Genomic DNA, 26,730 nt, shown 5'->3' on the forward strand with positions numbered 1-26,730 from the left:
GGTGTTCTGAAATGCACACATACTTGCATTTTGTTATAATCAGAAATAGAAAGATATTACTAATAAAATAATTCTGTGCATATTCACTTCATGTTACAAATAGCTAAATATTGAAGTGATCTAGTTTAATCCGAACAAACTGTCACAGAAAGGAAATTTCAATTTGTATATTTTTGAGAATTTTCTATGAGCTTCTTTATCTCTCAGGCAAACAAATACTGGTACTTGACTAATCATCAATAAGCATTTCCGCTATAGGACTCTGACTTCAAAAAAAAAGTCAAATGAGAAGGAAGTGGCTTTGTCTTTGGAGATGCTGCTGAAGAAGAAAGCTAAGTTTGTAAAATAAATCATTATTAGATAGTCATTTCTCTGATCTAAGTATTACCTTTTACACCACTCTTTGGAGCATTTATTTTTGGGTTAACTTTTTTTGGGGGGGCGGGGGGGCGGTCTTTTACAATGCTTTCTTTTGTTTTGATTCTCTTGATATGTTAGGTGATGCCAGGTCATTTAAAAAGACAGCACATCTGTCTTTTCAGGGCTCAGTCCTTCAGTCTTGACCAAGGCAAAATGAAGTTCTGTAGCAGACTTGGGCAGACAGACATGACAGGTTAGAATGCAGTCTATAATAAAATTGTGTCAAGAGAGAGTTATAGCAGAAGGATATTGCTTAATTTCTTCCCAGATAAGTCGAGGGCAGGTGACATATATCCAGGTTTTGTTGTTGTTCCTGTGTAGCTTGTTGCAAATAGAATTTTTTTCCCAGCCTCTGCTTGTGCACTGCTAATGGGTATTAAGCTCTTTTAATATAGCTACTACTACTACTAATCTCTTTCCTTTTAGCTTTATAGTAACAGCTTTCTAGGCATCACTTATATTATCTTCTAATTCATTTTTCAGTTAACAATAAGATGGAGAAAAAAAGTGTATTTTTCCTTCTTTATATTAGAATGATTCAGCATTAGTGTGAATTTGAGAAAGTAGGCATAAGATAATTCCCTTTGAGAGCACATGTATGTTATGCACAGATTATCAAGTGCAATAACAATCTCAAAACAGTAAAGATGACGATTAATTCTTATAGTGGAGTTAATAGGAAGCAGCACTTGTTTAAGAAATATGTATTGTGACATAGGTTATCCAAGAGTAGTTTATGATTGGCAAAACCGTAGGTGATTTTACATCTGGAAATTGATCTGTCATTGAAAATGCAACTCATCCTCATTAAAAGATTGCATAACACATGCATCCTCTGTTTATACAGGTATTGTCTCCCCACTTCCATTCAACCTCATTCTGTTCACTCCTGTTAAAACTCCCTTTTGTGAGAAGGGTAGAGGGATAAGGTCTGACTTGTGCTGAAGATCTGTGCACAATGGCAGGCTGCGTTCACATTCCCGACTAACTGAATCATTGAACATCAAGGCATTGAATATTTTACATCTCTTCATGAAGACTCTGTTGTTTGGCATGTGAGGAGCAAGAACCAACTGGTGTCTAGTTCATTAGCAAAAGCAGGCTGACAGCTGTTATATTGGTATTGCAAATAGTACTTTATCTTTCTGGGAATATAGCAGAGCACTAATTCTACTTTTCCGTAGCGCAGATTAACTGAAAATAACTCTTAAGAATAACCCGAATGTGGTTCCCCCCCTTTGTTTTTGAAGTATGAAACCAATTTGAACGCCTGTGTTCAAAACCCTGGTATTCTTCCCTGCTTCTCCGTCAAACCAATCTCTTTGACTAACATGTTTTTGATTTTTATTACTGTTGGGCCTATATTAGCAATGAAGTATCAGTGCGTGAATGGACATAGAGTGTGTGTTCTTTGCTACTTCACTTGTATTTCATATTGCACTTAGAGCGGTACTTAATCTCATGAGTTCCTTATATTTCCAGTTGAAGATGAGCAACCGTCGACACTATCACCCAAAAAAAAGCAGCGAAATGGAGGCATGCGAAATTCACCCAACTCCTCACCCAAACTGATGAGGTAAGACTGTAAGAAACTCATATCTTCATCTCCTTTCTTCCTTCCTTCCTCTTCTCCTCCCCCCACATCAAAAATAGGGGAGGGGGTGGAAAAAAAAGATTCTTAGATGGTTTCTGAAAGGCTGAAGTATTTATTCTGTCAGCTTGTCAGCAGTTAATGATAGAGCTGAAAAAAATTCTGTCATGGAAAACAGTTTGAAAAGCTGTTTGAAAAATACATAGGCTTTAAAGTCTTAGCTGTCACCCTGTCCTGTCCGTGTGTAGTTCTTAAACAGCAGTGGCACTAATGATAGCACTAACCAATCAGGGGAACTCGTGTGGTTAGTTTGCCTCAGGCAATTCTCTTTTTGTTGGATTCCCTCTGAGTACTGTTTTCTGTACTTAAGGCCATATGTGAGATGTATCATCACAATCAAAAATGAACCTGAATATTACCTTCCTTTTATCCTGTCGATTGAAATCAAATTTCTGTTAATTGATTTAGACTGATAAAAAAGTCTAATAATATATGTACTTGCCAAAGCAAAGTTCAAAACTAATGCAGTTTTACTCAGGCTAAAAGCACATCAATTATGAAATACAGGGCTTTTTAAGAGGGTAGTATATACTCTAAAAGTGAGTGATGAAAACATTGTCTTGTTAGTGATATTTTTCCCCTGTTGCTATGTGTACATTATTTTACACCAGTATGCCTTTGTATAACTATGTAGTTTCCTTCTGTAGGACAAATTACCTCTAAGACATTCTTTAAAATTAGAACTGCAACAAGAAATTGGAATCTCTTCAAATAATATGGCATTTGCATTCTGTCTCACTGTGCTTCACCTTTTGCTTGCTCTAGTCAGTCAGAACAGGATCAGATAGTAGACATGGAGTTTTCTACAAAGAGGCTGTTCCAGCTCTGATTTTGCATATCTAAAGTAGCCAGGCTAGAACCTCAGTCTGTAATTGTATCCAGAACTAAATACCATAGCAGAGGTTTTCCACAGCATATATATATGCACACAGAAAAATGTAAACTTATTTGCATATATAAACAGACACATTAGTGCAGTTTGGGGTTTGGGTGTATGTATAACTGTAACTGCTCTGCATTCACAGAGGTTAAGTGAGAAAAATTAAGTTGAATATATAGTTCTTTACATCTATTAAATCACTCATGACTTTTATTGTTGGCAATGATTTTGTTTCTTTAAGGATTCTGGATACAGCCAGGTAATATTCCTCCCTTGTATTTCAGTCAATAGACTGGAATTTTCTTTGGCCAGTTACAGAAGCATCCATATTTGTTTATTGTTACTGCAATATAGGGCATATTCAAGGATGTAACATCTACAAGTCGTCTTCATCTCTGTTTAGACTACAGAACCAAAAGTGAGATTGATTCACAGAGGAAAATGCAGCCAGCTGTGGCTTTTTTTTCCTATTGACCATCTATTTCTGTTAAATGTATCATTAAAAGTTCTCTGCCTTCCTGTTAGCTCAGCGTTGCCCATATGACACTGATTTACATGCTTGTTTACAGTTTATGAGGAAGAATAAAATGAACATACTGGCAAGCTTCTCATTTTTATGGTGCCAGTTGTCATGCTAGCATCATTTTCAATTTACTTACCTTTGGACAGTCTTCTTATCTGGCGCTAATAGTTTTAACCACTTAAAGTTTTAAACAGGTGGGAGATTCCCCCCTACACCAAATCCTACTTTGGGGGAAGTAGAAATAAAAAGAAAGAGAGGGAGAGAGAGAGAAAGAGCTGAAACGTTTGGAGCTGAGCACACTGTCCCTGTTTGCTATGTAAAGTATGCCTCATTTCTTTGATCTTGAGTAATAATAATTCTGGGGAGTTATACTGTTTTCATATGCTTCAAAGCTGTGTCAAAGTTTTGCTGCTTAAGGGTACTTCTTTATTCTATTGGCTCTTGGGTACTGAGATGACAGGTCCTCTGTACTAGGTGCAGGCTTTTTCAAGTCATAGCCTTCAGCAAAACATCAAATTACCAAATACAGGGTAACATACTTCTACACAAATGCCTTTCCTGTAGATGTATTATACCATATATATTAAATACTTTAGTGTTACACGGTACATTTTATGTGCAATAGAAAGTGATGGTTTGAGGTAGCCTTAGGGGTACTTTTTTCCACAAGCAGAAAAAGCTAGTGTATACCGTATCAAGTATGGTTTTTACAGGACTTTCTGCCCGAAGGCCTTTGTAAATAAGTAATGATCAACAGATTGGCTGTGGGTTTTTGAAAAGCATGCCTGTGTCAGTTTGCATGATGGGGGAAGATTTTCAAAGTAGAGCCTGCTTTCATTGCCTGCTGAAGAGGGACTGAGGGAGAGTAGTCGTCCTGAGCCTGAGCTGTCTGCTCAGTAGCACATCAGAATTGCTAAACACAGGTCGAGCAGTGAGTGGAGAACTTGCCAGGCTTCCAGATCCAGACATTGTTTTCTTCCTCTTCTCCCTTGCTGCTAAATTTATTCACCAGCCCTGTGTTGGCACCCTCAGCCTCTCCCCAGACCCAACCATTCCTTTGTCTTACCCTTTATCTGCACTGACTTAACTTTGGTTCAGGGTGCTAAATAAGACAAAGTGGATCGAATCAGAAGAGAACTCTGTTAAGCTTTGTGGGTAATGGCCAAACGCTTTTCTCCTTTCCGATAAACAAAGGTGGGCTGTATTATCTGCTATTTTGTATCCTCGTAAATTACCTAAAGTGACAGGTACTTGCTTTCCTGCCCGGAAATCTTTAGTGTATGTCAGCTAAAAGTACACAAGAGGTAAATCAGCTAAAGCACTGTCATGTCTGTAGCTGATACTTATCTTTGCAATATTTTTCCTAAATTTACTTCAAAAGCTCCTTTTCAAAGCCAGCTTCACCCCTGTCCCTCCCACAGAAACAGCTACTTTGCAGACTTTTCCTCAGCCACGGTGCTGGATCTAGAGGGGGGCTGGAGGACAAGAAGTCTGGAGTGTGTGAAGGAGGAATATGTGAAAAGTTCATTTTTAAATTGTAATCAGAGTTGTCATTTTAGAATCCCTTTCTGAGCAGCCCTACAGTTAAGATAATGTTGAAAATGCTACGTAGATTTTAGGTTTCCACAGTGGCTGGGGCAAATCAGGGGAGAGGGTATTATGCCATGAGGTAAAACTTTATGACTTCTGCTATAACTGCAGTAGAACAGAGGACAGAACCTGTATTGTAAGGATTCTCTGGGACATCATGACAAGAGGTCTGACAGGTGCTTATTTAGACCTGGTCTCAAAGTGGGAATTTTTCAGATTTACTCAGACCTAAGTAGAAAGCTGTATTACCAAATATGATCCAGATAGATAGAAGACATCCTTTCAATGTCATCTTTTTGATGTTATTGTCTTTAAATGCCAGTAAATTACTAATTGAAATAAATAGATGGTAGGATACAAATGTTCTTTGTAGACATCATGAATGGTCTAGATTCATGTTTAGAAAGTCACTGTTCTAACTGAATCCTGCATCACATCAAACAACATGGGCAGAATCACACTGATGCAATACTGGAAGAATCTAGTCAATCAGAAACAAATCCTTCAAATTCCAACTATAGCTACAAATGCAAATTAACTAGAAAAATACTCTGCATTGCCATGGTTATTTCCATCTGGTTTACATCAGCAGAAGTCTGTCCCATTAAACCCACAAGAACATAGGTATTTTTCAAAAATAACTTAAACTCCAATAAGAAAAAATGTATTCTTCTCCTCTGGAGATGTGAACAGGGAGATCCTATTACCATAAAAGGTAAAGTTTAGATAGGAAGTGGAAGGAAAAAGAAGGAAAGCTGTGAGTAGCAGAGTAATCACATATCAGGTCTCCTTCTTCATGAGACAGAGAAGAAAAGTAGAAGCATTTGATGCCTCTGGTGTCATGCAGTGATATTAAGTCACCTGTTCATCATCTCACAGTCAGAGTTTTCGATGCATGTTGTTGATGAAGAGTCACGTTAAATATGAGAAGGCTATATCGCCCGAATATCAAATAGCAAAGCTAGGTTTTTTTAAAAAAAGTGTCATTTTGGATTCCAGAATGACCAGTAGAAATGTGAAAAGCCCTGGATATGAATCAAAAAAGCCACTTATAAGGATTGTTGCTGGGGCTCAAGTCCACACTTAATGCTTTGGTAGCTGCTACTGCATGAGTGGAATACACTGACTTGAAGGAAATGTCAGCCCAGCTGAGTCAAACTACCTCTTAATGCAAGAACAAATAGCATATGACAGGGCCCAAGGGGCCTGAAGAGCAAACAAATAGTTTGTCCCTGTCCACTCTGAATGTAGTGGTATAGTTGACATAGGCCTCTAGACAAGTAGCATACTCAGCAAAGGGTCATTATCATTAGTGTCCCTGATCACATAAGAATCAGAGGCATCAGAGGACACTGGGTTTTCAGTGTGTTGCCAAGGAGAATTTCATAAGCCTGAGGTTTTTTCTTGGTCAAGGATCTAAAATAATTCCCAACCAAACTATAAAGCTTGCTCAGAGACTGTCAAGACCCAGCTAAGTGACACAGAAAAAAGTGAGTTTTTTGGCATACATTTCCAGAAATGTAATGAGATTATTTACCTGAAGTTGAGGGGGAAACCTCCTGGGTTTTTTCCTGAAGTTGGATATAATGTTCTAAGTATATGAACAATGGCTGTGCACATTTATCTCCTCATCTGCCCACCCAGCTACATACACTCAAATGTACACACACCTCTGCTAGTGCCACTCGGGATGAATTTGTATTGCCCCTGCCATTGTAGTGCTGCCCTTCCTTGAGCTGATACTGTGAGCTTTCTCATAGGAACCAAAAGAAGTGATGGGAGGTCTAGAGGGGAACATTTCTCAAGCAAAAACTGGTAAAATAAGTTCAATCTGATCATTTTCCATGACTCCACTAAACCAGGCGTGAAAGGAAGTTTTGAAGAGGTGAAAGCTCACTGATTAACCATAATAGTGGTTTATATTTATATCTCCCTCAGCATTGGAGATTTCATGTACTCTGAAATTTATGTCCTTTGTTAAGGATTTACAAGGCTAACTTTATGCAAGGATAACTGAGCTGCAACACAGCAGGTATTTAGTAGCACATTTCACTTCCTGATTCTGTTCTACAAGTTGACTACAACCAACACGAGCAACAGGAGTAGCTCAGTAATCACTATGTTATCTTAGACCTGCTTTTAACAAAGTTATAGAGGGAAATGGTTGACATGATAGGGGGTAGTATAGGTTAGCCCTCTGACTGTTGCTACCATTGGTAGTTGTGTTATAAACCATGGGAATAAGAACAGTAACGGGGGGTGGTGGTGGTGGTGGTGAGAATACTGTGAAGTCTTACACAAGTGTTTTTGAGATCAGAGGGCACTGTCAGAAAGAGAAGAATTTTCCAGAAGAAGAAATCTACAGGCTTTTTTATAAAGTTCAGAGTAACAGAAGATCCACTTAGATCAAGGCAGTGGAAAGAAAAAACTCTTTAGCTTTAAGCCATGTTTAAAGAAAATAATGTATTCTTATAAACTTTGACTTGTTGAAAGTGGTAGCTTTTATCATAAGGTATAAAGGCTATACACTTCATTTAAGTGGCAAAAAACACTCCTACATTTTATGATGCCACTTAACTGTGGGTTTATTTTTTTACAAATGAAAAATTATTTTTTCAGGTACATTCTCCTACCCCTCAAAGCTTGCTAGTTCTGCAGCTTAAGTAGATATAAATGGAAAATATTAAAACCAGAAGACACACTGGCTGTGTGCCTTGACTCCCCCTCATTAAATTGCTCATATAAAACTCTAAACATTAACTATTTTGTTACATTTCTATGTGAGAGGATTCGTACTTCAGAAGTATATTCTAAGCATGTCCTGAGGTATCAAGATACTTTCATGAACAAGATTCTTACATTAAACAGCTCTATATCAGTGTCCTTAGTAGTCTCGATAAATGAACGTGAACTCTTCAGTAAGGCTTCTGAGGATAAAAAAACCTTCAGTGACGTCTGGGCAGAGCAAGAGGGAAGGAAAGAGAATTGTTAGTATTGTTAGCACTGTAATTCAGCCTATAAACTATCACAGGGCACTAGGTACCAACCACAGTGTGAGCTGTATTCTTCTTTGTAGATTTAGGGAAGAAGTCAGACTGTGTGATTGTGGCCAACACTGGGGTAGCTTCTGAATACAACAATGAAAGTATTTAACAGTGGACTGCAGGTTTTCTTGTCACACTGGGTTTTGTTCTCTAAAGCCCGGTGCATCTGGGCACCGAATCCTTACAAATTTCATTGCTGATTAACCTGTGAAAGGAAAGATCAGTAAGAGTGTCATTAGCATAACACACATAGGTGACAAATTCTCATTACAATTTAATGCCATCCATGCAGACTGCAGAGGGTCACAGGAATGGCTAATGGTAGCCGACAAATGTTGGGTGTATTAGTCACAAAACATTTGCTGAATTCCATCAGAATATCGTGACAACCTTCACAGCTAGTCCCAGTGAGCTGCTGGAGTCAGTGGAGTTTGCCTGTGACAAGCCGTCACTCTATCTTGGTTGAGCTTTATAGCACCAGTCAAAGCAGTCAGAGAAGATTGAAGTGACAGAGGCCCACTGAGTAAATAGTGAAACATGCAGCACATCATGAAATATTCAGCCAGGGTGTAAAAGCTCTAAATGCTTTTTCAATTATTAGCACCTGCACTGGCTGCATACGTCTAACACTAACAGCATGTTAATTGCCACAATTTGTTAGGGTAGTTGTAGGAGAAATTTCAAAGGCATGAGACGTTCTCTAATGTGTCTTCAATTCCTATCCTACCTTCAGCAAACACACTCCTTTCTCCTAAAATGAAGTACATGCGTGCATACACTCGCAAACACACATCCACATACAAAGTTAGGTAGGAAAGCTCAAAATTCCTGGACCACACACAAGGTGACTTTCAGGACCCTGAATCTTGAGCAGGAGACTGCTAAACATCTTTTTGTGGGCAAAATCTACCTGAGAAAGGCATAATTGCAGACTTTAACAAACACAGGTTAAAGAGGAGCTGTGTTGCTCCTGGGGGTGTTTTGCCATTGATTTTAGATAAGGAGAAATTTATTGGAGGGCAGAATAAAAAGTAGCCAAGATATTGTTTTACTCATGTGCAAAGACTAACAGATTACAGTTTATTTTCAAATGACACCAGGGTCCCTACTGGTCATACAGTATTCTTGTTCCCAGTGCTCAACATACAGAGCAGTTCTGCTGCAGATCAATGAGGGTAAGTTGCTCTAATGCTCAATTGCATATGAGTGATAGCAAGAGGGTTAAGACAAAAGTGACAGCATACAAGGGTATGCTAAACAATAGTCATTTAATGAGGCAGCCATTTGGCCCTGAATGGTCTTTTCAGTTCTGTCCATCCCCAGTCATTACTCAGAAGTTCCAGATTCAAAAACTCCAAGTAAATCAGTTTGCAGGAGTTATAAATGTGTGCTAGGAAAGCAATGTTCTTTAAAATGTAATGTTGACTTCCTCGCAATAGGTTTGCTGGAAGTGGGGTTTATGGTTTTGCTTTAGGCTGTTGTCTTCCAGGCAGGCTTTTTGGCGCTGTAGCTGTAGCATGGCATTTAGCATCGTTTTCAAGTTTAATTGATCATAAGTGGCATTACATGCTCTTCAAAACCTTGAAAAAATGGTATTTTGCTCTTCATTTTAAGTCATGCGTATGTAATATCTGCCATAAGAACCAGAGAAGCTATTTTTAAACTGGGGTTGTGGATGAGAAATTTAACTTTTGCTCCTTTTCTCCCATGCATGCTATACATGCCTGTCTTTGGTCATTGCAAGCCATAAAAGCCAGCATCTCAATTAAAACAAACACTATGGCATGGTCTTCTTCCTATAATTTGCATTTTTCAAGCAAATGACTTTACAGCCCTGGAGAACATAACAGCTGCAGCACAAATACAAGCATTTCCACAGTAACCTGCCAATGTGACTCAAGCATGGCTTGACAGGGCCATCTTCAAGGGTAAGGGGGGCAGAGAGGCTCTAGGAACATTCAGTCCCTGATTTGGCTGTAAGGGCAACAACTGTAATGCTTTGTGTAATATAAATTTTAATGGGAAGAGGGTGTCCAAACCCCTTAGGCAGATTTGACAGCCTTGGCCTCTGTGTGTCTGTCTTAATTAATTTTTAGTATTTGCAAAACAGGTTTAGATCATCAGATTAACTAGAGCGTGTATGTCCAAAGTACTAATACTATTACGGTATCACTTCATCAAACGACCACATATTTTAAATAAAAAAAGTCCAAAGATAAATTTGTTTTCTAAGTACACAAGCCAGCGTATCTTTTAACATCTGAGGACAAAGTTGGACTTTAGTAGTAAACAGTTTTCAACCTTCATAGACATCTTCAGGGATCACTTTACTGAGAATGAAAATTCATTGATTAAAGAGAGATTAAAGTAATAACTTAGCCCAGAAGTTTTAAATTTAATAAACTCACTTATATGTAAATAAACCACAGATTCTGAAAAAACAAAGTGTGGCTTGTCTTATCACGGTTTCCTTCTCAGGCAAATAATCCATTCTCCTAGAGTAAAAGTAGTATAATAGTATCTATTAGCACACTTTCTTGTCGTGTGTCCCTTCCTGTTTGCTTCTTGTAAGGCTCTCACTTGCTATACTCCAAGCACTGAAGCAGAGAATCCAAACAGTTTATCATATTGCAAATAAGTGCATGTATTGATTAAAAAAACCCCAAAACCAAAAACTCAAACAAAATCACAATTTGTGATCTAAAACTTCAATAGGGAGTTATATCCAGTGATTCACATTCTTGGTCCCTTCCATAGCACACTTCTGTTTAAACCCAAGATAACTAGAAAATATAGTATTGAGATAAATTTCTAATAAATCTTTAGCACAAGCTACTTTGAATATTATTCCCTTTTGGGATGCAAGGCCCTTACCCAAAAGAGAACTAAGCTAGGCTTTAAGCACTCACACACTAAAAACTGCCTCAGATCTCAAAGCAGTTGACTATAATTTAATGTCAGGTATCTGTTATCACCTGCTTTGTTATACGATTGCTTTTAATTTGTATCATCTCTGTGACTGAGATTAGAGTATTGCTAAATACTCATTTGTGTGAAAGCTTCAGATGATCCATTTAGTTTTAAATCTCAGAGCAGAAAAAAAGCCTGTTTAGAAAATGAGTGTGGCGGGTTTTTTACAAATTGATTTATTATAGTTTCTCTGATGAAGGGAAAAGGAAAAAAGAAAATGCCTTCCTATATGCATCTGATTTCTGAAAGGAAAAGAAGGCGATTTGATTGGTGAACTTTGTTTTTGTTTCAGTGCTCTGCTAGGAAACCTCATGGAGAAATGTCTTGTGATACTTTGGGGGAAAAAAAAAACAAAACCACAAAAGCAACAGAAAGAAAAACATTTCTCAGTGGAAGCTGCTGAAGAGTCCTAACCTTTTGGCAAGCTTTCTTATTTTGAAATACAAAGCTAACACATTCCATCACAGTACCACTAAATGTTTTCTGAACATTAGTACAACCTTCAAATGGAATTGTATCCGTGGTTGCAGACCTTACTGTATCACATGCAGCTGTGAGCAGCAAGGAATGCCCTATGAACAGCATCACAGTTAGCTCTCAGCCAAAACTACCACGGCTGCAGCTTGCTTATGCATGGAGTAAGAGAATGCAGTCTATATATTTTTCTAGAAATGAAAAAAAAAAAAAAAAGAAAAAACCCCCACACCCAAAAACCCAACCAAAACCCCACAACAAAACCCTTAGGTACAGCTTTTGCACAAAGAAGTCACCTCTGCTTCCCACAAAAGAGAGAGCACACTTATGCAAGGCCTTTCATTATTAAACCTGGAGTAAGGTCAGAGACTCCAGGTAGTCAGTCCCCTAGAGACTCTGCTGCCAGTGGGTTGATAGTGAAATGCACTGAACTGTATCTCTGTTGAGTGAATGTAAAAAACTTTGAAAACCTACTGTGTCTTTTTCCAGTTGAGTCTGACTTACGCCTTCGCCATGTAGTGCATTGCTTTTTCTTAAAGCATCAAAAGATTCTGGTTTAAATGGAACATTGTATTGATAATTTCTCAAGTTCTTTTAAGCCACTTTCTGTGGAGTTGATCCTGTTTGACTGAAATGAATGGAAATTTTCCACTGATTTCAGTGGATGTACAATCAGTGGCTATAAAATTACACAAATGAATCACCCTGACATAATTAGAGATTATACCTTTCTTAGGCATGCAAGCATAACTGTTTTAAGCATGGTAACTTATTGTACTAGATTTGGGGTAAATTAACCTACATCATACACAGTGTTCAAAGTCTGCTTTAGTAGGCAATGCAGAAGAGAAGTTCTTACCACAGTCTGCTGGCTCATATGCTTTAAAAGCAGTAAACTTCCCAGTTTGAGAGTTCAGCCAATATGGGCATTTCCTTAACATGGTTGAAAAGGCAAACTGCTTTAAAATTGGGCCACCTGTCTTAGAGTACTTAGCATATTCCTACACTGCAAGTATTTTCTTCTTTGAAATGTTACAATTCTGTATCGGGATGTTTCAAGCATTCATGACAAAAATCCTAAGACTGTAGTTTTTCCAGACAAAGCTCTGTTTCCTCCTTGAATTTAAGATTTTAGGGTCAGTTTACCCTGTGCCTTGTAAACATGGTCCTCCTTCTAATGCTATTGTATAATGCAATCACTAGCATCAGAGAGTGTTGGAGTCACTTAGTACTTAGCTTAATGTTTGATTTTAGCATATAAATTAAAGAACTGTATGTGTCTGTGCTTAGATGTAACTATATAGCTGAAGAGCAAGTTTATAAAAATGTCTTTTACTTGCTTCTCCTTTGAGAAGCCTTGTGCTTTAAAATTTTGCTGCAAAAACACTTAGAAGGTTATCACAGGTAGAGTTGTCAGAGAAAATGGACATTGTTGTTTGGTATTAAAATCATGTATTCCAGATGTGGGCATTTGTTAGTCAGTGTGCTCTAAAATGACATACTGTTGAATCTTTAAAGGGCTTCAGTTTGGGAAGGCAAAATATGATTGGGCAAATTGCTAAAATATTTAAAGTGCAGCCTGTTAAAGCTTTTACTGCGAAGAGCATCACGTCAGAAGTTGTATGTGGTAAAAGCAAGTAATTGGCTTTCCATACCTATGCCAGTCAGTCAGCATGGGGCTCTGTTCCTATCCCTTCTACTTCATTGCAGATGCTAATAGCAACTCCGATATTTATTTTGGAGGGGTGGGACTGGAAAGAAAAAAAACTTTTATGGATGTGATGGTTTCAGAAAGCCCTGTTTAAAATTAAATGGTTATTGGTGCAGAAAGAATATAGAAAATCTTTGAAACTGCACCCAAAATTTAAAAATTATCTTTTTTTTATTTTCAGCTTTTGTTTAAAAGTATCCATGTTGAAAGCATGTTAAAGTGTAAATACATTTCATTTTTTTACTTTTATCCCTCTTTGTACACAGCTCTTGGGATATCTTTCCATCCATAATTCATAATATTTTCCACTTATGTTGTCCTCAACTTGTTTTTCCCCAGGCATGACCCCTTGTTAATTCCTGGCAACGAGCAGATTGACAATATGGATGCCAATGTGAAAAAATATGACTCTACAGGGATGTTTCATTGGTGTCCAGCCAAGGACATTGAAAAGGTCATTTTGGTAGGTATTGATGATAAGTTGTGTTTGAAAAGAGGTTATTTGAACCATAGAACTGATGTCTAATAGATTAATAAATTAATCTCTACTATCATTAAATCCAGCATATTGACATCAGAAACACAGCGTGGTGGAATCGAAGCTAACATTGTGGTTAAAGAATTCTAATTATATAAATCTGTATGCCGAGTGCAACAATAAAAAGTTGTTCAAAATGGAGAATTTCTTTTTCATAAGCTGAAATTTGCATATTTGGTTGGAATCTCTAGAGAATTAAGATTGGAAATATTTAAATGTTTACATACCCCATTTATCTTACACAAGGCAGTAATGATTCTAATACAGGCAAGTGTTCTTTTGCATTATCTCTTATTTATTGATGTGAATTTTGCTCTCTTAGAACTTGTCTCTCAATTTCCAACATTTCAAGATGCCCAGATAGGCCAGAGTAAGTAGCAGTACTACTCTGCCTTTCTAGCATGTTGCAGTGAGCCTAGTCTATGTTTGTTTTGTTTGTTTAACTGGGGAAACCATCAAACTGACTCAAGTCATTAAAAATAATTAGAAGGCCTATCACAGTTTATTTTGTTCTGTGAAAGTTTGTGCCACTTGTGTTCATGTACTCATACCTAAGAGTAACAAGTAACTAACTCCAGATCTCATACACAAAACTGATGCTATTTGAAATGAACTCCCTGGTGGATCTTCACGTTGTCGCACTTCATAAAGCTTTTCCTGAGCCTGCTCTCTTAGATTTTCCTGCACTGTGGCATGGTGTAGCCAACAATGGTGACAGCCCCAGTTTATTCTAGCAATCAGGGGTTAAAAGCTTGTCTCCACTTCTCCTCAGTGGTTTCTGTAATAACTGTGGCATTGCCTGAAATTGCAATATCGGTGTTTAAACAGTCAAGCAAGTAAATTCCAAATTCTACAGACTGAGCTGTGAGACGGAGTTTGGCTGAACAGTTTTAAATAGTATGTGTTTAGATTTATGCAGCAGGCAAGGAGGGGCAGCCCTGCTGTACAATACTTTGTAACAGAGATAGAAATCTGCCTTCATGCTCTAAACACATTTTAGCCGACAACCTTTATATGTTGCCCCACTTTGAAAAGTGTTTATCCAAAAATGGCGCTGTGGAGTGCGTCGTTTATGATCTCTTGGTGATGCCATGTCAGTTTTTCCCCCTACTAGCCTGTGAATTTGTAAGTCTGGCCAGGTTCTTTCTGCTTCACGCATCATCACCAATTAAGACACCTCCAGCAAAATGCTTCCTTACACCTTTTCAAACTCACAGTCCACATTTTATGTCTACATTCATATCCATGCAAATTTAATGCTGTCCTTAGAAGCCACACAAGTACAAATTAGTACATAATTTGAAGAGGATGGGATTTCCCAGGTTGTCTTCTAATTGATACTTTATGATGTCTCAATCAGAAAAGAATTCATTTTTCTGCCCAAGGTCTGTTTTGGCTCTGCAAGATTCCAGCAGTATCAGGTAGTAAGAATTTTTTTTGACATATAGTCAAATGTATGTGGCTGCATATGGGCCAATGACTATAAAGTGACATTTTTTTACATAATTTCTTTCAAGACTTGGTCTCTGTCTGGTCAAATCTGAATATTCCAGACCCAAAGGCAGAGGCATGGGACAACTTACATGCTTCACTTAAGCATTCGCTCACGTCTTCTGTTGTTTGGAGGGCCAAGACCACTCTCTTGGTAGAGTTGTATGAAAATCAGTGTAACTGCCCCAGAGAAATTGAAAGCTAATGTATTTTTTAAATGATGAGAAAACTTCTAATCAGAGTTCCCGTTCTTCTTACATAGGGAACACCTCTGCTGCATATTCCAATCTGTATTGCACATTGTTATGCTTCCATAATTTAGGAAAAAGGACATGTACTATGGATAAGTGAGGGGAAAATTTTGCAGTTCACCATTGTCTTAATTTTTTTCACTGGGAAAACTTCTATGTAATGGTACTGAGTATACAACTTCTTGGCAGTACGGTATCAGTGGATCTGCAGCTACTTGATGGAGTGCAATAATGCTAAGGCTGGCTCCAGAAATGAAGGTCATTTTTTCCTAATGACTTTATTTAATCATCTTGGTATTTGAGTTTCCTGCTCAACTGACATTACCACTGATGAAATTAGTGCAAAAATTTATTCTTGTCACTGAGACAAGTAGGTAATTCTGAACATCATTCAAATGTTCTCCATGAGACTTTTTTCCTTCTATCTATTCAACAAGTCAGGAAGCCCAGTGGGCCTGAAAAGTTAGTATTAGTCACGATCTTGCACACTAGTTTTTTCTTACTGAGAGAAGTTCTGTGGAGTATGGTGGGCATCCATTGTAAAGCAGAGCAGTGTAGAACGTTCCTTGATTGCTTCTTAGGGTAGTAGCAGCTTGTCCTAAAATAAGAACTTTGACTCGTAAGAGAATATGGTCCTCAGTTCACAAGATAATGTGTAATACCACAAAGCCCTACAAAGAGCATTGGGCTCTCACATTTTCCTTTTCAAATTGGTCCTGATCTCTTTACTATAATCCTTCTAATGGCTAAATGCATAGTGGGTCAAATTCTGTTCTTAGCTAAACCCATAGTACTTTGATTGTAACCAGAGTCTTAATCCACATGTGTAGAAACAAACACAGGACCAGAATTCAGTCCAGTTCAATGTCTTCCTGAACACTGAAGGATTTGCAAACAAGAATAAAATTTTTCTTTTTCTGAGTACGTTTAATGAGGGATAAATAAGGGTAAAATGAACAGCTATTATCAAACTGCTTCTTTGTGCATGAACAATATTGACAGTTGTGTTTTTCCTGGTTTAAAACTCAATATATGATTTAATTTAAGCTTCCCTTTGTTTCATTTCTCCCTTGTCTTTTTGTTTTGTTTTTTTCTTTTTAGACTCGAAGTGAAGCAGCGATGACAGTTTTAAGTGGGCATGTAGTCGTTTGCATATTTGGGGATGTTAAATCTGCTTTGATTGGATTAAGAAATTTAGTGATGCCATTACGAGCCAGCAACTTTCACTACCATGAACTCAAGCACATTGTGTTTGTGGGTTCACTTGAATACCTGAGAAGGGAATGGGAGACACTGCATAACTTCCCCAAGGTTTCAATCTTGCCTGTAAGTCCAAAGCCCTATTATTGATACTTTGTTATTTAGGACATCAGCTGGACAGACTTGTATTGACTTTGATCTTAGGCTTTTTTACTTTTGTCTACTCATAGGCCTGAGGACTTAGATTTTTCCCTTTACTTTGTCTATGAAAACACAGCCCTGTGAGACCTTATTAGAAGATATTTGCCGCAGTGTTTGGTTCCTCATCATCCTCATCGGATGAATTTCAGCTGCTATCAAATGTATTAGCTGTGTTATATATCAAACATCCGCTGTAATGCACTGCATGTAGCCAGCTCTGATGTTGTGATTTCCCTGACAGAATGACAGTAGTTATTTATGACATTATTTATGTATTTGTACCCACAAAACCTTTGGAAAAAAATTATTGTTACTCTATCTATATGCATAAAAACTTCCTGTAGGCTGGCCTACTTTATAAGGAACACTGCCATAGCATTTCAGTTCAGAGTCCTGCCATACTTATGTATGGAAGTACGGCAAAACCCTGACCCTTTTGAAATCGATGAAAAGCTCCTATTGATTTTAGTAGGGGCAGCCACTAAAACCACAATTCAGAGGTCCTTTTTCTCCTATATATCATTATCATTTACACATGTGCCCAAAATACAGAAACACGAGCTCCAGGACAAACAAGTGAAACCCTCCAAGCTAGTGACCTGAGGTAGTCATGGCTATAAATGACCCACAAAGATGCAGGCAGGAGGGAAACAAGCCCACGGTATAAGTACGAAAGAGAATGCTCTGTATGTTACAGAGTAAAGTTAGTTTGGATGTTTTTATCAGAATGAAAAATTATGAATTTACCAGTTCTTACTAATTACATTTCAGCAGTTAAAAATAAATAAATTAACAATGGATGTAAACTAAACTGAATAATTTGGCAAATAGCTATAGAATGGAAAGTCTACCTTCACTTTTTGATTAATTCAGGCTGTAGGTCTTTGTTACTGTAAATGCAGTTTTACTGTTAGCCCTTGGCTTTTTTCTGTAAACTGATCCAACAGATGATGTCACAAGATTCTGTGCTGTCACAAAAATGGTGTCAATATCAGATTTGGTCAGTTAATATCCTCCTCTTCCTGCAAATCCCTTTTAATTCCACTCACTGTGAAGGCTAAAGACTGAGGAATCAGAATTAAATTAATAATACTGTTGAACTGTGGAGCAGAATAGAATCCAACTACTACTTCCAAACTATCCAGTATATAGTGTGTATCCGTTATTATAATGTGTATTTGTAAAGTTTTGATTCTGAATTCTGAAGAGGCATTAAGGAAATGTACACCACCTTTACGTTCCCCAATCACTTTGCACCCAAATTTAGAGTAGTTTTGGACTAATTTCAGCTTAAACAGCTTAAGTAGTTAGTTAATGCACCTTTAAAAATACAGAATATGTAAAGGAATTGTATCTTACACAGTAATCAAGGGTGCTGAAGACCACACAGACTTCATTACTGCTTTTTCTTTTTTTTTTTTCAGCCTACCTTGTTCAAAATGGTGATATAAAGTTAAAAATAACAGCATTATTCTGATCTAATTATACTAATTTAAAAGTCTGCTAAAGTTTCTGAGACCATACTGGTAAAGTTACTGAGACCATACCATGTGTTAAAAGGAGGTCGCTCAAACTCATTTCCTACTTTCTGTGCTTTGGTTCACGAGGTAAAACTTGCTGCTGATATCTGATGGGGATGTGGTTACAGCTGAATACAAAAATGTTTGTTCTGGTCTTAAAAAAAAAAAAGAAGTGGAAATTCATTTAAAGTCTGTATTGAAAGAGGCATTTAAGCTGCTGGGTAAACTCTTAAAAAGTAGGCAAATGCCAATTTTAAATATCCTCAGGCAGCCTTAATTCTGTCCCTTTGCATAAAATCATTAGGAGTAAGCCTTTAATTAATTACATGTTTGCATATTATTTTTCCCCACAGGAATCCTGCTTCACTTGATGCACAGTACAGACACAAAGAGCAGAATTAAGGCGGCAGGAATAATCATATCCTAACTTTTGAGTACTTTATAACTAAATCATATCTGTCTGATATATACTGTTTTCCACACAGTTTCGTGCCTCAAATTACTGAAAGTAACATGGAATAGTCAGACTGGTATCTGAGACTAGGTGGCAATCACTGAATAAGAATTGAGCTCTGGCTTCACTTTGTGCATTTTAAATTCACTTCTGCATTGAATATTCTCAGTGGAGTTCAGGAGACGTTCACCATGAGTGATCAGGAGATGGAAGAGTAGGGTCTTGACTTGGTTTTATGAAAGTCACTGTGTGACAAGGGGACAGCTTAGTCTCCTCATCATCATTAGGGTCTTTGGGTACCAAACCATGTGAGGCAGCAGAGCAGAATCTAGTTTCCATAAAAAATCTTCTCCTGCACCTTGCAGCCCCTGTGACATAGAGTTAATATTCTGTAACTAGAGATGTGGATTGTTGGATGTGAAAGGCAAGTGTTATCTTTAAACAAAACATAATGGGTTAAGTGTCATGTGTCAGTTGTGTTAACTATGAAAAAAACCCACGGACTACCACAACATTTCATTTTAATTATTGCATTCTCTGATTGAGAACTGTGGAAGCCGGGAATGTTGCATGAGTTGTGCCCATTAAGATAAAGTCTCGTTTCTGTTTCAAAGGGTTTAATCACACAACTTTGAAGATGAGTGTGTTTTCCTTCTAGAAGCACCAAAAACATGCATTGAAAAGGATTAACCTTTTTTGTGTATTGCTTCAGGTGGAAAAAAACAACTTTATCCTGATTGCATTTCAAATGTGTAGGACACGTAATGCTTTCCTGTTTAAATTGCCATTCTTTTGCCCAAGACCATTGTGACTTGGTAGTAGATAAATAGACATTTAAAACACACCCCTCGTTATATTCAGAGAGCCAGAGGTTGCCACATGATAGCAACTTAAATCAAGACAATTTCAAGTCACCGATGAGATGTAGAATGCTGGCATTATTCCTGTTTCTTGTTTGTAAGTAATAGCTTGACTGAGTATTGAGACTGAACCTAAAATGCTGCCATCAGCACCAACTACCCTTTAGATTAGCACACATCTCCTATTCCCTGGCACATAGTTAGACCAGCTTAATGTCAGAGCATAAAAAAGATACTTGTTAAATAATTTCCCAAAGCTCCTTCTCAATCTTTAATTTGTTTGTCTTTTTTTCCTCTCCTGCCCCCCTTCCCCCCTTTTTTTTCTCTGTGCCGAAGGGTACGCCATTAAGTCGGGCTGATTTAAGGGCTGTCAACATCAACCTCTGCGACATGTGCGTTATCCTGTCAGCCAATCAGAATAATATTGATGATGCTTCGCTGCAGGACAAGGAATGCATCTTGGCGTCACTCAACATCAAATCTATGCAGTTTGATGACAGCATTGGGGTCTTGCAGGCTAATTCCCAAGGTAAGGACTGCCCTATAATACTTCTCTGCAGTGCCTACGGGGGACAGGACCTGGCAGGAAGAATATCCCTCACTCAGTAATTCAAAGAGCCCTACATCAGCTTGCTTGACAGTTAAACCTGCTGATTGGTATGATGGCTTTTAAAGGGACAGCCACATAGTTTCTCTGCTACATCACAAAGCACATCTTACAGAGGAGAAATGAATGAACGTGAAACTGGCTTTTTTTTCTCAATTTAAAATTTTCAAAAAAAAAAAAAAAAAAAAAATCATTGCTTTCTCACCCTCCCCTGCTCTGTGGCTTTCTTACCAGGGCAGTTGCTGTTATATAGCCAAAGCTAACTCATACTCATTTAAGAATACCTGAAGCTTCTGTCTAACAAGATTTCTTTTTTACGTAAAGCACATTGCAACCGCGGAGAAAAAGAACTGAATAGTACAAGCAAAAAAGTAAAATAAAAAGAACAAGAATTTTAAATTGTCTTTACAGTCCCTGTGCCTTCTTGCTCAAAAAGCCAGTTAGAATTAACTCAAAGCTGATTTCTTCCCATGGTTTGACATGTACTCATCCCATTTAAGGACACTGAACAAAATCCTTCCGTCTTTGCTGAGAGTAGGGGACTGATTCACAGGTAGCCAAAGGCTATTTTACACCAACTGTGCCTGTGCAAAGCAGCTGCAAAGCAGTCATAAGCACCCTGGCAAAGACCATCAGTGTAAAAACAATCATCTTCCCATCCCTGAAGGGTCTTGCAGCTTATGCAGCTGAAGTCCTACCTTTGATAAACCTATTAAGTGCTGCCGTAAATATTCCCTCTGGATCTAGCCCTGCTATAAACGTAGGTGTAGAAAGGATAGTGCTTTGTTCTGCAATTTCCCTGTGAGCCTGACCTAGAGATAGCTTTCCCTCAAGGACTGTGAGGACTAAGATTAAGTTCCATTTTTCCTCTTTACACTCTAATCAGGAAATAGGAATTATGAACCAAAAATCAGATGCAGCGGTATAACTTCTTGAATTTGGAAACTTCTTGAACACGGAAAATTCTTTCTTAGAATCAGCAATAAAACTGTGGAATTTAATACTGGAATTAAATTGTACCAGGAAACAAAAAGTTTGAAATTTTCAAAGTCAGGTTGGAAAGTTCTCTGGATAACAAGTAGATTTAAAGAAGAGGAAGAAGGAAGTGTTTTTTCAATCCCATGGGTGTTTGAAGTTTCAAATCTGTGGCCCGGAAGCAATACAACCCCAAATATTTTAGAGTTCTTCCCTTAAAAATTTGTGACACTCATTTGCTCACACTATAACTTGTAGTCATGATCAGGAAACTCATTGCAGAAGGGGAATACAGGCATTGAGGTTCCTTGTTTTGCTGATTTAGATCTGGGATTTGAAATTTTGTATCTCAAAACCAAATGCGTACTTTCACTACCAGGCTATTGGCTATTCTTTGGTGGGTCTCTCTCAGTGTCCTATCACAAATGTAACTAAAATCATCAAGAATTAGAATCTGTTTGTTCCACCTCTTTCCTCCCTTCCTTTCTCTTCTTGAGCATGGGCAGTCTGAGAGGATTTCCTTCTTCTGCCTTTGCTCAGAGGTTAGAGATATTTCACACACTTGGCTATTGTATTTTACCTCTGGGAATACATTGGATCTTAGACCATCCCTGAATAAGGATGGAAAAACCTAGCAATATAACAGTCTTGTTGCACCACATGAAGACCTGTCATTTTTTACTCTCTGTCCTTGGAGGTATTCAAGACCTGACTGCATAAAGCCCTGAAGAACCTGATCTGACCTCATGGCTGACTCTGCTTTGAGCAAGAAGTCAGGCCAGAGACGCTCTGATGTCCTTTCCAGCATGAATTGTTCTATGATTTTATAATATCCAGGTTGCTGCTACAGCATAGCCCCTATAGGTCAGGAAGTGTAGACTGGGGCCATGGTTCAGATCCCTTCAGCCCTATTCAATGTTGCTGATGCAGAGAAGCAGAGGCACAATAAGTTAGCACATACTTAGAAATTTTGGACATATCTTCAGGTAAATATCAGTCTGCATGTTAAAAAAAAAAAAAAGTGACTCTTTCTATAGCTTTTCTAGGCAAACAGGACATAGCACAAGGCAAGTAACCAGCAGCCTATTTTAGTTGGGACCACTGACTAGGCAGGGGTTCTTGTTGCTAGTTGCTTCAGAAAATAATTATCTTCCCAGAAAATTGTCTGCTTATGGTAACCACAACTCCTGAATTGGTTGCATTGCCTTCAGTACAGTAAATTTTCTTGAAGGACCTTGAATACAATGGTTAGACTGTCAGAAGCAATTAGATCAGTAGATAGCACAAACTTTACTGGAAATTATATCCAATGTGACATTTTTATCTATGAAATGCAGCTTTAACATACGGTGGACACAACTATCATGACAATTATATAAACCAGGTGATTCAACATTTGCTGGTCAGCAAGCAGCATACTAGAACCACCTCTCAGGTCCTTACTGGCAATGAAATATGTTTATTTACAGAACAAGTTGTCATTTTACTTTTGCTTAAACATTTGTGTATTATTTGACATACTTATTTATCCTTAACACATTAGCTGGTACAAACCTTATTGCCAATCTGAATTCTTCTAGATCTGAATGTATGATTTTGAAATAAGACATTCCTCACCAACAGCATCCTTTGAAAGAGTGTTCTGTGCTGTTCTTTTATGTGACTCCTGTTACTGATCATAGGAAACACTGACATTAGAAAATGTGGGTGTGTGGAAGAATGCCAGTTGACCTGTGACAGGGTGTTGAAAAGAGAAGAAACAAACCAAAATATGTGAACAGCCTGAGAAACATATGGGCTAAGATGTGAGATTTTTGGTGAGGGAATTAACAGTGTAATCTTACCCTTGCTATTCTAAGTAATAAGCTAGCATAATTCTGCAGTCACTAAGCAGTGGAATCTCATATGAAAACCTGATATATATATATGCTATGCCTCTGAAAAAGAAAAAAAAATTACAGTCATTTAATTGATAGGTTATTGAATGCACAAGGATCTTTCCGGTTTTTATCTGTGATGATTTCACTCCAGCATCAGACAAAAGATGATACCAGTACAAGAAGTGCACCATAAAAAGCAGGATGCAAATTTATGCAACCATCAGATAAGCCATAATTACTGGCCAGTGCTGAAGTACAAGGCCATATCTATAACTCCTTTGTTCTAAGTTGGTAGCAGAAAAAGAACAAATCCCCCACAAATTTGGGGATTTTATTCCCTTTTCCCCAGAGCCTCACCCTTGTCACCTACTTTAACACCAAACTCACTTCCAGTCCTAGGCATTCATCACTAGCCAACCTTCTGTATCCATCCAGACATGCCCTTTCCAATCAGCAACACAGCATTGCACCAACAACTGAACCCAGATGCAATTTGAGAGGAAAGGTCTTGTAAGAAGGAACAGGAGGGTGGACATATGACAGCAAGGCTTCCTGATAGGACCACCAATTCCCAATGGATTAAGTTAACTGCTGAAAGAAAGCCTACTGAATTAATCTGGTTTATATCAGCAAAGGATTTTCTCATTACTAGTTCAAGATGAACTTAATATGCACACAGCTGTTCTTATGCAGAAACAAAGACTTGCTAGTGTTTCCTTACAGTGTTAAAATACTCCCAGGCTTTTGGACTGGGCAGCATTAATTATCCGGACCTTCTATAAGTAGTGCGACAACACTTTTGTCCTCTGGTCTGCCTGCCTTCACTCCTAACTGATCCTGCCAGAATTTCATCTTAACCAACCGAAGTGCTCTGCCTTGACCTCCTGAAGAAGAAAAGAAGTAGCTCACAGTTCCAAGGCACAGAAAAAAAAAAAAATATATTCTGGACCAGAGCTACAAAGGACCCTGGGGTACCCAGAGTGGATGACAGTAAACTAAGTTGTCAAATCTATGTTCATCATCAGCTGTCTAGCAACATATGACCAAACACATGACTACACAGAACTGTGAATGGAAACAGGGTGCCTTCCTTAGAAGGAAAAGCTTGCTAACTGTTCTGAAGGATTTGCTAGTCTCCTTTCCATTAAATGTGTAATTCTGCTCGAAAAGAACAAGGAACTCTTTCAAATTGGGTCTATGTTGCTGAAAGCTCTCATGTTGAAAACATTCTCGTGGCTGTCTGCACTGAGCGTTTCAAAGCTGATGAGGCAACTCCTTAGGCTTGCTAGAGGTTAGGGACGCAGAATCTGATGTCCTGAAAATGAGCTTTTGGAAATCATCAGGGCAGTATGTTGCCTTTGGGAGACCTAGATTCCAATGACAGGAAGGCCAAAAGTGTGTCCCACTGAAGCTGCAGCAAACTATCACTTTCATTGAGCTCTCCCAGCTTCTGAGACATAAAATGCTGTAAAGTTGGAGCTTGACACACCTCTACAAAAAATGACTCATAAACTCAGTCAGATGTCTTATTTGTGACAAGGGAAGTCCTGTTTTTATCTTGCAGTTCCTCTTATAGATGTTGACTGATTGTCTTCTTAGAAAGGTTTGTCAAGAGATGCATATGTTTGTGGTGGAGAAAAAAGGTCACCCTCAGGTACTGGAGATTTGTTTTTATTGTCCCTTGATCCTTCCTGATTCTCATTCTGTCCCCTCAAATACAAAGTGAGATTATTTTATCAAGAAGTATTTTGGAGAGAAGACCAAAGAATATTAGATCCCTATTAAGCATTTGTGCTCCCTAGCCATAACATTTTTCTAAAGCACCCAGGAAGATTGAGTCTGGGGTGGGCTCTGCCTTGGAAGTTATGTTGGGATAGCTCCAGTAATTCTCCTTTCCTTCATTCTGTTGACCTTTCCATCCTTTCTTATTCAAGTAGCATCTATTGACAGTTCCCATTTAGTTTTTCATGTTTCTTATATTTTCTTTCAGAGGTTTACATCGTGGGATGTAAACTTGTTGTTTTACCCACCAGATGAACACCAAATATTTTTCTTCAGTTGTAACTAAAACTGCTATTTGGCTTTCTTCCCAAAAACCAGAAAGACAATTATACTTAACTGTTTAGAGATTTATAAATACTGTACCAGAGTAGCCTCTGGGTAGTAACTTTAGATATCCAACTCAATATTTTTCTTTTATTGGACAGTGATTTAGATCTTATTTTGAGTCCTATATAATAAGAGCAGTACATTTCATTAAAAAACACTTACTAAACAATAAAGAAAAGTGATCTTATGGCTCCAAGCAGGTCTAAAGTAGAGAAGAGGGAGGCCGTATAGTAACATTTTTTCTATGGACATTACAAGACAGATCACAGTACAGCAGGGTAGATGTATTTCAGCATAGTAACAATTGCAGCTGTTTTCTGAATGACTTCAACTTATGAGAATTTTCCCTAGGAACACTATTTCAACACATGAGAGATCTTTTTAGGGCCTTCATTTACGGTTCTTGTAATAGATCCTCCAACAAGAAAGAATAAAGAGAAAAAAATAAACAGGGGATGAACTCCTGGGTAATACATCTCATACATCATGGCAGAATTCTTCTGGGGAAAATCCTATAAAATCAAGTAAACATACTCAGAATTTTACACACTGACTTTCAAGTGTAACAGATTACACAAGCTAAGATAACCATCTACAAGTTTAGTTGCATTTGGTCCAGTTCCTTTAAAAATCACTTGTGGCTTCATCATCATTTTTTTGTTGGAGCGGTCTTAAACTTCCAATTGACAGGACAAAACCAGTTAGTGACTGAGTTTCATTAGGTTTATTTCACAATCTGTTGATTAATTCTTGAATTATTGCAAATTTTGGTGGACTTAGTCTCGCAATCTGCTGTAAGAAATTTCCTATTAAAATGAATTTGAGATCTACATTCCATTGTGTTTGCAGGTAATATATTCTTTTTCACCTCTACCAATCAGTAATTCTTGATTGTTTTATCTCTGAAATGTTAGCAAAAGAGAGAGAACAACAACAGTATTATCAGGATTGGAAATGACAGAAAATTCATAAACAAGGGGAAAGGATAAATACTGTCTGAAATGCTTGGTTAGCAAAGGTTTTGTGTCACTCTCAGAGATAACTGTATTGTAATGCTGGCAGAGATGTTTGTTACAAGTTCAAAACAACAGTTTTATTCCTGAAAGAGGTTTTTTTGGTGAGTGTTGAATCTTATTTCTCTTATTTTATAGTCATAAGATGAAGATTGCAAAATATAGGGTTTGATAAACATAGGTGCAGTTACCTTTTAGGCTGTTACAGAATTCAAAATTCTGTGGCAACTTCAGCACTGTTTCCTATGTTTAATTTGTTGCATTTCTACATGAAAATGTAGAGATAAAGAGCCTTACTTTCAAATACAGAAAATCAAACTCTCCTTAAGCCAGGTAAATAATTTCAGAGTTTAAGGAGTTACTTAACC

General features: G+C 37.8%; 1 protein-coding gene across 24 annotated transcripts in view; it reads left to right on the plus strand.

The window, feature by feature from the left end:
• The window catches only part of KCNMA1 (potassium calcium-activated channel subfamily M alpha 1), a 531,710-nt gene that overhangs the window by 462,283 nt on the left and 42,697 nt on the right, over nucleotides 1-26,730 (plus strand). For all 24 annotated transcript variants that reach the window (XM_049810032.1, XM_049810031.1, XM_049810033.1 and 21 more), the window contains 4 exons: nucleotides 1,903-1,996; nucleotides 13,603-13,726; nucleotides 16,645-16,869; nucleotides 20,115-20,307. In XM_049810032.1, the coding sequence (XP_049665989.1) occupies nucleotides 1,903-1,996; nucleotides 13,603-13,726; nucleotides 16,645-16,869; nucleotides 20,115-20,307 (636 nt within the window). The remainder of the gene's footprint in view (nucleotides 1-1,902; nucleotides 1,997-13,602; nucleotides 13,727-16,644; nucleotides 16,870-20,114; nucleotides 20,308-26,730) is intronic.

The sequence above is a fragment of the Accipiter gentilis genome, chromosome 9, assembly GCF_929443795.1.
Source record: "Accipiter gentilis chromosome 9, bAccGen1.1, whole genome shotgun sequence".
Classification (NCBI taxonomy): Eukaryota; Metazoa; Chordata; class Aves; order Accipitriformes; family Accipitridae; genus Astur; species Astur gentilis.